The 12454-nt window shown below is 29.5% G+C and overlaps 1 protein-coding gene across 1 annotated transcript; it reads right to left on the bottom strand.

Moving 5' to 3' along the window:
- Positions 1–322: 322 nt before the first annotated feature.
- On the bottom strand, positions 323–10644 carry LOC123297368. The gene is made up of 5 exons (XM_044879000.1): positions 10542–10644; positions 4589–5221; positions 4060–4193; positions 2026–2717; positions 323–1012 (listed from the first exon to the last, which is right to left on the bottom strand). Exons 2-5 carry the CDS (start codon positions 5219–5221, stop codon positions 522–524), a joined length of 1950 nt encoding a protein of 649 aa, XP_044734935.1. The 5' UTR covers positions 10542–10644; the 3' UTR covers positions 323–521.
- Between the last annotated feature and the right edge of the window lie 1810 nt (positions 10645–12454).

Here is a 12454-nt window from a genome sequence, read left to right as displayed (position 1 = left end):
GTACAGAAAAATAAGATAATTAATTATTATTATTTTAATTTCGACGAAACTATCTTTAAAACTTAATAGGGCTTACTACTAAAACTCAAATTTTGACCTATTTACGCCAAAGTTAATATTGCGAAAACGGAAATATAATCTAAAATTTTCTATATTTTATTTTAAAAATATTGGCAGTGAGTTTTAAATGCTTTGAATGGGGAAATTGCGAACTTTGCAGCTGATAATCTCGCGATCTAAACGAGCAAAACTTCTGAAACTTCGGGATCTCACAGCTAACATTAAGTAAAGGCAGGCAGAAGTATTAAAATATACAACTACATTTTTAAATAAGTAAATTATTTATTTGCTTTATATTTCTAGTTCTTTTTCTACAAGAATTTTGAACATATTGATATGTCATGTTTCATTAATATTGAAAATACTTTTTTTAAGGTTTTCATTAATATAATTAAAATATACATTAATTTAATGATTATAAAATGGCAGATTTAAAGTAGTTATTCTTAACTAATTGTAGATTAATTATTAAAAAATTGATGTAATCCATATGGACGGGCAGTAGATGTATCTGTTGATGTCATATTATACGTTGTTCCTGGATTTCCAATCGCAGAATATGTACCCGTTCCTGGATATACATTTGCATTGGCTACACCGGCATATTGATATTGACCAATATTCGATTGATCAGATAGAACACCAGGTAATGTCTGTATTGGTACTGTTTGATTTCCAGTAACGGTTGCGTATTGTACACCGGGTTGGGATTGTATGTATTGTACACCTCCAGCACCATATCCTTGTCCTAATTGATCCGTTGAGTATTGAACGCTACCAGGATATGCGCCTAATTGCGCCCCGCCAATGTATCCACCTAATGGTGCACCGGCACCGTATCCTCCCAATTGGTTATCATATGCATAGCCGCCCATTTGACCAGTCGCTGGTAAAGCGTACGATGCTCCGGCTGTATTAAGTACATTTTGATTGGCGATTGTTGGATCGGAACCTATAGCAAATTATAAATTAATCTAAAATTTTCTTTTTTTTAAAAATATATTAGTCGGAATTTTGTTTAAATTAGATTTCAAATTTTTTTTTTTTTTTTTTTTTTACTTTAGTATTTAGTATTGGTTCTACTTGAAATTAGTAAAAATTCAGTATAAAAATGTTAAAAGTCTAATTAAAGACAGTTTGAAAAATCTGTACTTTTTTATCATCGGTCTAGTTTCGGTATTAAACCGACATTTCCGGCCTCCTCCATTCAATGTTCAGTTACTGCCGAAATTTAGAGGCTTAGAATTTTCGTTTACCTAGTTATTCATGTTAACTTTTCCCTCCAAATTTTAAATCTAGTAGTTTCATTGATAATGGGCCAGATTGACGATATAAGATCGACCTTCATCTATCTGATAGCCAGATGAGACATATTTTTTATGAAATTTTATTGATTGAGAAACACGCCTATGCCAGCTTGTCTATCGAAAAGTGTTAATTTGAATCAGTTTTTTTTCATAACGGCTTTTTGCAAGCAAGAATCTACCATTTATTTCGTAATTATATTATCTTTCTTCTGATACCAATTTCGATTGGTAAATAGATCTGTTCATACTGAATGAGATCTACACCGATCGTCGTTTTGCGAGTTAGCACAAAGTTTTGTCTATAACTTTAAGTAAGCTTGTAATCGAACAGTTTTTATAAAGATTCATTGCTGGTCCTGAATACCGAAATTTTGAGATATTTATACCTTATGGCTCTCTGTTAATACATTTACAAAGATTAAATGTATATATATATATATATATATCTTTGAATCTGTCATAACAACTTCTTTTATTTGTAATAACACAATTGGGGTACCAAATATTATGGATGAATTAAATTGCAAGTAAAACAAGAAACAAATTTCAAATATGATTCTATAATAGGTACTTTTTTCATTTTTCATTACAGTTGGTAAAACTATAAAAATAAGTCGCACGTGCCACCTTCATAGATTTTTATTAAAATTTTATTTACCTAGAATGTCAGTATTAAACTGTGCCAGAGTTGATCCAATCAATGGGGATGGTTGTTGTACTATTTCGCGATTTTCAATTCCTAAATTTGATGTATTTCCTGTAGAATATAATACTTGACTAGCAATTCCACCACTACCATACAATGGTAAACTTCCAGCTCCCATGCTTATTGGAGAGCTACCAATACTTCCATAGTATCCAAAATTAGGTCCGTATGGTCTACATGTGAGCATTCCAGATACTTGTTGACAGCCACCTACCCCACAGAGTGGACAAGATGGTCGTGGTGGGTACAATATGGGTTGTAGTACGGGTTGTATTGGGACCGGTTGAGGTATTGGGATCGGTTGAGGTTGAGGTTGTATAAACGGTACTGGTTGAAGTATACGAACAGGATATGGTTGTGGGACTGGAACATATTGCCGTACAACCTCACGTACAGGGTACGGTTGTGGTATTGGTATTGGTTGTTGCACAAGTTGACGTACGGGATACGGTTGTGGCACTGGAAATGGTTGCCTTACAAGTACTGCACGTTCGACTGGAATTGGTTGTGGGACACGTACTGTTTGAACTACTGTATACGGTTGAGGAATTGGATATGGAACACGAATGACTACCGGTGGAGGTGGTGGAGGTGCTGGTTGATAGCATTCTTGACCACATACTTTATGACGACGATGAATACATCTAAAAATTAATTGAAACGATTTATATTGGGTAACAAGTGAAAAATATTTATTTATAAAAGTTATGTAAAGCTTAAAAAGTCTAAAACTTTAATTACTCGCATGCCAAAAAACCAAACTAAAAGGAAAATATTCCGAAGCTTTTTTTCAAAAATATGTTCTTCGAATGTAATAACAAGATTTCACAAAGGCAGACAGTATTTTGTCAATGCATTTTTTCAGTTAGAAAAAATCTTTAAAGCTAAGTCTTGCAAATTATCAAAGACGAACTTTTAGGATCACGGCACATTGGTGGCACAATTTATGCTAACGATAATGTTGGTTGCGTATAGTAATAAAACTTTAGTTATGCATATATCTCTAACTGTCTATGTTTATATCCCTATAATGTGAAATTAAGGATGCTTGTTTATTTGTTTGTTACGCTTTCATACAAATGAAACTGTACAATATAGCTCATACATCAGGATAACACATGAGCTATAATTTATAAAGATATATTTAAAAAAAAAAATTTATTTAATCTGACATTTTACTGTTCTCTTTATGATCATCACTTTGAACCATAAATTAAAGATTTCTATAAAAATTTAAAATAGTAAATGTCAAACAATTCATCAACATCTTTTCTGATATACTTTGCATATATTTTAACTGAACAATTTCTGCGAGTGTAATGGAAGTAGGATAAGTGAGATCAAGAGAGGTGGAGTCTATTAAGCGGTGGTTTGTACTTTTAAGCGTAGTGAAACAGGTAAGGATCACGCTAGTATTCGCTCCGAGCGTGAATTTCGTTTCCATGACAACGATACACTACTTTAATTATAGAATTAATGGATGCATATATAATTGTGTGGATTGCATTGAAAACTTACATTTAAAATTTAATATTCTTGTTTCACAAATTTAAATAAATAATTACGATAATTAACATTTGAAAAATAATATTTGTACAATTTGATTTCTTATTTTCACAATTTTTAATGCATTAAGTTTAATTAATTAGTGTTTTTCAATCATTTTAATTTGACAGTTTCTATATCATTAACATGTAAATAATTGCAAATTAGTCATAACAGCCCACTTTATCTCCAAAATTTTTCACTTAAAGCGCTGGCATCGATTTTATTATCCCTACCATGACTACGCACACAACGAATAGCATAGTTTTATATTATGCTGTATATAATATACACATAACTGTGGTTACTATGATTAATAACGTATGATAGTTGTTTTAATATTTTTATATACTTTGGCAAGTTAGAGTTGCGGTCAACGTTGCGTTCCGTCCAAGTGAATAGTATACTTTAAAAGTGTCAATAATAATAATAATTACTTACTGTACGTAAGGAGCAACAGTGATGTTAACACATTCTGTTGGAGTTGTTATGTAGCAACATAGTTCCTGACCCTGACGTTCTGTATTTGATACTTGTTCGGTTAGCGTAATATTATTGATATTCGTTGTGTTAATCTATAAAAACAAATCAAAAATAAAATAAAAATACCTTTCTCTCAAGTTTATTGATAATAGTACGATGATCAAGGAAATTTGAGATATAAAAACGAACTCCTGTTTAATTTTCAGGTTCCTTTTAAGTCAAATAGTAGCAAGTCAAATTATAGTTAGCAAATTTAGAGAATTCTTTTCTTACTGAACTTAAAATTGTACGTTTTGCACCTGAACTTGTTGGAACTTCTATATATGTTTTTTTGAGGTAACATGTTTACTATCAAAATAAAGGTAAGTACAAAAAATTCAGCTTATGCCGTTAGATTCCGAGGTGAAACCCTAAGATGATTCTGGTAACAAGTTATTCAGTCTGAGTATTTTTCCAATCAAATAAAAAAATTCAAAGTTCTACTTACATTGATGGGAATATCAACAACATTTGAAGTATTAATATAATTCGTAAATTTAATTGAGGTCGTCAAATTATACGAATTCAAGACAGTTGTATTACTCGTATGAGAGATATTTGGGGCATTATTTGACGTACTCGTCGTATTCACACAATTGTTTACACATGCACGGCGACAACTCGTAGTTATACATTGGCGATGACAATGTCTGTGACAGCAAGTTTGTGATGTACAACGGCTACACGAATTACATTCATTACAATCATTCCCACAAGAACGACATGAATTCTGACAAATATTATTATCACATATATCATCCTGATCACAATCTAAGTCGCAATCCGTATGTCGTTTCATGCGACGTTTTTGTTCTTGGAATTTTTTTTTATTATATTCAACACATTTCATGTACACACTATATTCCGTGCTTTTACAGAATTCTTGAATTTTTTCATCAGTTAATTGTTTTAACTCCTCGCATACTGTTAATTTTTTATTTAATTCTGAAATTAATGGTGGTAAGCCGGTTTCAGCTACTGGATCGATTCCTGAATAATCGGTACAATTTACAAATGTTGTCTGTTGGAATGTGAATATTATCAACATAAGACATGTTGATAAAATTATGTTAAATTTCATCTGAAAAATGCCAAAAAAAAAAAAAAATTATTTATAGAAGAATATCCGTTAATCTAATAAAACTATTATTTTTAATGGAAATTATTCACATATTACCATGCATTTTCATTCTTTGTCGTAACATAATCATCATAAAATGATTACGTTTTCATGTGTCATTGATACTTTTCTATCTTCATATATTTATTTTCTAATTATGCATTTGTCCTATTTTTGATTCATTAATTTTATCTATTTTAGAATTATGAATTTTTCAGATTTTTTCAATCTATCCACAGTTTTTCTAAGTGAGAATTTGTCTCTTGTCACGAGAGTAAAGGATGATATAAGTCGTATTAATAGTTACGTTAGGATAATATAAGTCGTATTCAGTAAATTAAAAATACTTGAGATAGAAATATGATGAAATTATAGTTAAAATGAATTTAAAAAGTTAGATTATTTATCTCCTCTAATATTTCTACTCTCAAACAACATTCAATAATCATGTATTCAAATTATTTTTAACAAGTGAAAAAAACAATTGACTGAGTTAATTGTTGAAATACCATGCATAGTCAGTGTTGATTTCTTTATCACATTACACATACAAACATGTGACACATACATAACTAATAATCAAGTATAGTACATATTATAAAATTTCCGCCTAATTGGCGCCCTCACGGGTAAACAGTGATGTTTACGAAAAAATGTTTCAAACAAAAGTTGTTTAACTTTTGATAAGGAACATTTTTTACTTTTAAACTTTTGTTCTATCTCTAACGGTTTACAAGATGGGTCCTACGGACCCAAGACCCAATTGACCTATGATGCTCATTTACGAACTTGACCTTCCTTTTTACGTCCTGAGTACGCTGTAACAGCTCGATATCTTTTTTCGTTTTTGAGTTATCGTGTCCACAGACGGACGGACGGACGGACGGACAACCGGAAATGGACTAATTAGGTGATTTTATGAACACCAATGACAAAATTTTTTTCCTAGCATCATTATTTTTAAGCGTTACAAACTTGGGACTAAACTTAATATACTATGTATATTTCATATATACAGGGTATAATAACCTAGTTCATTTAAAAATAAATTTATATAATATTATGTAGAGGCTATGATTAACAATATTAATGAATATTTAACGTCTCTCATCAGGACAGTAATCTTAATTATCTTAGATATACATTTGTATATCAAAAGTGCAATCCACACTATTTTGTATTTGACAATATTTAATAAAAAAAATTTATTTAAGTAGACTGTGGTTTTGATCCACGGACCTGTGGGATATGGACTCAGCACGCTTCCACTGCGCCAATCTGCTATTGTATATATTGTGCAAAATCTCTTCAGGTGTATATTATCTACATAGATTTCGTTAAATTTACAAATTAACTCCAAATGACGTAATATGTGAATACATCCAAGAACGCTTATGTTAGAAATTTGATTTTAGAAATTTTAAGTACAATGTTAATAGGTATAATTCATTCATAAAATCCTGATTAAATAAATAATAAACTCACTTAACTCTGAAAAAAGGCGCTTAAAACATCACAAACAGTATGTATTAACACTCTCATAAATTAAAAACAAAACTAGATCTATGTATCATTTAGGACGAACAAATTTACTCGGTTATAAAATTTATTATAGAGACACAAATTCGTAAATAAAAGAGGCAATTATTTTACATTAATGGTATGAAAGTTGCGTCTGTAAAACTATTAACAACAATATAGTTATGGTGTATTTAATAGTTTTATAACTTCTTGAAGAACAATTTAAAAAAATTGTAGTATTCTTTGAGAAAGGAAACACATATTTGATTTGAAGACATAGTTTTTAAAACTAGTGGCAAAATATTGATTAATCACTTTTAAATGAAAGTTTAACGCTATTAACTTTATTCAAGTTTCCAATTTTATTATTTTTTTTAACAAGCTTCTGATTGTTTTTTAGATAAATATATTAAATGCAGAAAAAACGATTTTCTTGGCTCTTGGTAATTTCTTACGCCAAGTAAATCCAAGTAAATTTTGTATCGCTCAAAAATTCGAGAATAGTTCGAGAAAAAATCTTACTTTAATAATAATTTCTCGCGTCAAGAAATCATTTTTTTATGCAACAAATTGAATTTCAAGATCATTTCCAGCAAAATATATAATAATTTGTAGAAGTTGAGTTTATTTGTATAGCATTATAAAAAAAAGGATATTGTTAAAATTAAAAATGGTAAACCTTTGGCGCCAAATTGTATCGAAAAGAATTATATATGTAAAATCAAAATTCCTATCTATATCCACGGCCTTTTAAAAAAAATATTATTGTAATTGATTAAAAAAAATATTTGTTCTCATAATGAATACAGGATGGCTTTCCATTTTTATTTACACTATAATAATCAACGCATTACTGTAGGCGATTGGGTTATTATTTTATTTGGCACTGTGTTCTATTTCGGTAATTGTAAATTGGTAATTCTTTTTTTGTAAATTTTGTAGAAATGGTTAAGCTGTTTAACGTCGACATTCAACAGGTAATAAATTATCTAGAAATGCAAGAGACATGGAGTTTTTTAGTCCGGTACTGAACAATAAACTATGATTATTTGAATTGCTTGAGGCTTGAAAAAAAGTTTGCCAAACAAAAGCTTGCCAAAGAAATTGGCAAACTTATAGACTTGTTTTTTTAGAATGGTTGAGGCTCGGACAAAGAGTGTCACGTCTAGGATTGATTTATTGGCCTCGGCCTAGGCTTTTTCAAAAATTATCGAACTAAGACTTGTCTTACTAGATTTGGATAAAAGTTGAACATGGACTGACAAACCAAGACTTCTTAGTCAGTTTACTAGAATGTGTCAGTCAAATGATTCAATTAATATATTTCTGGTAAAAACAATGACTTTGTTACCAAGGCTGAGTAAGTCGAATGCCTAACGAAAATCTTCCCAGAAGAGACACCTGGTATAGATTTTCAATCGCCAAATCAATGTTTTTTTAAATAAAAAGTAATCAAAAAATAAATAAATTTTACAACAACTAATATTGATAAGGAAACAAATATTATAAGTATCTCTTTAGCCTAGCACAAAAAAAAAGGTATTATTTTATTATTTGATTTTTTTTTTTAAATAGAATAATGATATAACCTCATTTTATTATAGATATAATTTAAAAAAAATTGAATGTATTTAATCTTTGATATTTTCTTAACTCTTTCAAAAAAAAAAAAAAAAAAAAAATCTTATCTTTTTCACATTCCCAAGGTAAAACTATTAAGCTAATATTAAATTACATTTCCGTTTCATATTTTTGCATTAATATTAAACTATGTATATTGTTCTAAGTTACAAAGTATCTATCTATAAACAGATAAATGTCATTCTAAATCTAGAAACAGATAAAAGTTAATCTCTATTCTCTTTTTGCGATTTCAGTGATTCCAGTCGAAAGCATAAGACTGGACAAGGTGAGAGTAACACAAAAAGTGTGGGTGTATAGTTTTCTAACCGAATATTAATTAGACAACTTTTCATATTTGAGCTTACAAACACTTTCTTTTGGGCACAGTCTTGGTTTGCCGCTTGCATCCTTCATGACACTTTCAAGAATGAATAATATGTAAAGCCAGGCCTGTGAAAGACTCTTACAATATTGTTCCAACAATATCAGTACTGCCAATGGTATTGGTTCTGCAAGATGCTGTTTGAGGATAACAAGACTTCTTTTCTTCTTATTTGTACCACATATAAAATGTATGAGTGTGAAGCTGTGGTCTTGTAACTTTTAAGAATAGTCCGGTAGCGAAAATATCATCTATCCATCTTTGTGTTGGTCATCTTTCCTTCTTGTCCCATCATACGGCACTCAAACAGTGCTGGTTGTTGTCCACCAATCGTCAGTCTTGAGCAAAACGGCTCAGCCCAATTCCATTTTTGCTTTTTAATTCAAACTTTTACATCTTTATTTTGGTTTTGGCTCTGAGCACGTTATTTTGTACGCGATGCCATAAGGTCTTTATTGAGCTTAAAGCTAACTTTGTACTATTACGGGTGTTGATATGTGGTGCTTATAGGGTTAAAATGATTTAATCGAATTAAGCGAAATCATTTATGGTATCTATAAAGAAATTAAGAAGCGCCTAATTGAAAGAAGAATTTGTATATTTTGTAGCTTACTTATTTCGACACTTGAATTATTTCTGATTGTTTTAGTTTACAATGATTTTACCGTTTGTATTTTGATTAGTGTCAAAAATCGCTTTACTCTTTACAGATTAAAGAATAATAATAAAATTTTAAGGAATAAAATTTTTTATTTAATGATAAATATCTGACAAGTATGATTTTTATATATTATGATATCATAATTCAATATTACCATTCTTTATATTCGTGTCCGAAAGATAAAGGAAGATTAAAATACCTATATTTCAAGCTTTCAAAAATTATGAAATTAGGAGATTTGTAAATTATTCAGATTGATTACAAAAATTATATGTTCAGTTAATATTCTAAATGATTTAACAAAACTATTTTGTAAAAAAAATATTAATAAAAAATACTTTTTAAGGGGCAAGCTTTTATTGTACTAAAAAGTAGAAACTGATTTTATCTATAAGTCACTCATACCCGACTATTCGTAAAAGCTTGAGGCGGTTGGTTTGAAATATTTAAAACGAATCGGAACGCCTCATCTACTCCACATGCCTAGTTACTTTTCGATTCACCCTTGATATAAAGCGCCTCAAGCTTTTACAAATAGTCGGGTATGAGTAACTTATAGATAAAATTAGTTTCTACTCTTTAGTACAATAAAAGCTTGTCCCTTAAAAAGTATTTTTTATTAAAATTTTTAATTTAAGACTAAAAAAATGTATTTATATAAAATATGGTGAAAGCGATGGGATAATCAGGACGCCGCAGCCTTACCATGCATTGTCATCCAAACTAAATGTGCATGAAAATTTCAGCTCAATTAATCAAAAATTTCGCTTGGTTCAATTTTATGATTGCTCAATCGATTGAAGATACCTACTTCAAAATTGAGTTCAACGAATCTACCGTAACATACATACATACATTGCAAGTTAAATAAAAGCTTTTAAAAATAAACTTATGTTAGAAACCAATTAATTTAAAGTTTGCTCAGTAACACAAAAATTTAATTAGAAATATTTCAAAAAAAAAAAAACAAAAATTTTAAGATATTCAAGATAAGATTAATTCGTTTAATATATTAACTAGTTTCAAAATATGATATAAAAACACTATAAAATCATTTTCAATGTATGAAAATCTATTTTCAAAATGATAAATACCTTATAGTTAAAGATGAAAAACTATTTTCACACAACACTTGTATACTATTGCAATGCCGGTGTGTGTACCGAAATGTAACTTATCAATTAACAAATGATCTGTGAAACGTAAGGAACCCTCCTTTTTAACAATCTATTTAAAAAAAAATTACAAAATTATCTATTGATAAATATATTAAATAGAAAATCTGTTGCATCAATTGACTTCAATTATTGCATCAATTGACTTTAATTATTTCAAATATTTTTGCATTATCGTGTCAATTTGTGAAACGTTTTTATTAAGGTAAAGAAATCTTCAAAACTTTGAATATGTTTTGATGGAATAAGGAGACTTACCGTTTTCACAAAAATAATAATATTTGGAAGGATTATATTTCGTATCATTAAAAAAGAAAAGGTTTATCAAAATTGGATGAAATTTGGATGTGAAAGAACAAAATAAAATTTTTGTGATTCTGATAACGTCATAAAGTTAAAAAATTCTATTTTTTTGATAACACAGGCAAATTTGATCCGATCTTATTGAAATTTGTTTTAAAATCCACTAATTTTGGATCATTCTTTTCAGCTGTGATGTCATTTTTTTCGCTAGCTATCACTTATGTTAAATAATAACTACTTGTTTTTTCTAGAATTAAATCTGTGGAATGGTAGCTTATAAAGATGAACCCATTTTGATTTTTGTGTGTTTTTTTGAAAAGTAATTTGATCGAGAGTGCCCTTAGATATGTTTCATGTGCAAGTTTAGGATTCCGTATTAGATAAGAGCTAAAACAGAAGTGATGTCCTTAACAAGCAGATTTACTTGAAAAATATCTAAGAACACTTACGAACAAATTACCTTTACAATAAAACAAAAATCGATTCTCACGTTTAGGAGCTACGATGCTACAAACGGCACGATTAGACCCCCTTTTGTGGCATCTAAACGGATAAACCGTTTTTTGTTTTGTTTGAAAAGTCATTTGACCGAGAATGTTCTTAGCTATCTTTCAAGTTCAAGTTTAGGGTTTCATACTCGATACAACTAGAAAAAGGGCGATCATATTCAAAAAGCTGAGTAGATTTTCTTAAAACTTTGATTGCCTTTGTCTTGCCTTTCAAACAAACATGCGAACAAACATCAAAATTGGTTCATCTGTTTAGAAACTACGATGTCGCAAACGAATCGATCAATTTATTATTATTTTTAATTTTAGTCTTTGGATCATGCTATTTTTATTTTAAAATGATTTCATGTAAATAATCGACTCTTAGACGTACAAAAAAAGCTATTTATATTTTGAAATCTACGATCTAATTTTCTCTTATATCACAAACACACACTTAACTGCTAAGTTTTTATGGAAACTATCGTGATTGTAATTCATGAAAATGTGAGTTTATTGCAGAGAGATAAAGCGGTTTGTCCTGTGGTATAGCTTCAAATATACTGTTCATTAATCTTGTTTACATCCACAAAAATTAACTGTTTGTTGTGATTTTGTAGTATGGAAGTGTTAACGGACTATATTTTTGCAAAAGAAAATAGCAGAATAGAGGCGTTCATTTATATGAAATCATTTTCAAATAAAATACCATGAATCTCAAAAATTAAAATGAAATCATATTGATATCTCATACCGCTAAGAATAAAATCAAGTAGAGGGTTAAATCTCATTCATTTATTGCGAAAAAACAAAACACAACAACTTACTGATATTTTTAGGATTTCTATTCACTTCTACGGAGGTTCTAATTGGTGCAGCTTGAATATTATGTATAGCTAAAACAATTTCATCAGCTACAGCTTCGAAAAACTGGTACTTTACTTGTTGCAAATCGAAAACGATTTGTATTTGGCTTCGCTGTTGTCGTAGACACAACATTTGATAATGGCTTAGTGGTTGTATTATTTAATTTATCTACAA

Source organism: Chrysoperla carnea, chromosome 4, assembly GCF_905475395.1.
Source record: "Chrysoperla carnea chromosome 4, inChrCarn1.1, whole genome shotgun sequence".
Lineage (NCBI taxonomy): Eukaryota > Metazoa > Arthropoda > Insecta > Neuroptera > Chrysopidae > Chrysoperla > Chrysoperla carnea.
The sequence above is the reverse complement of the archived record's forward strand: the minus strand, read 5'-3'. Positions and strand labels throughout refer to the sequence as shown.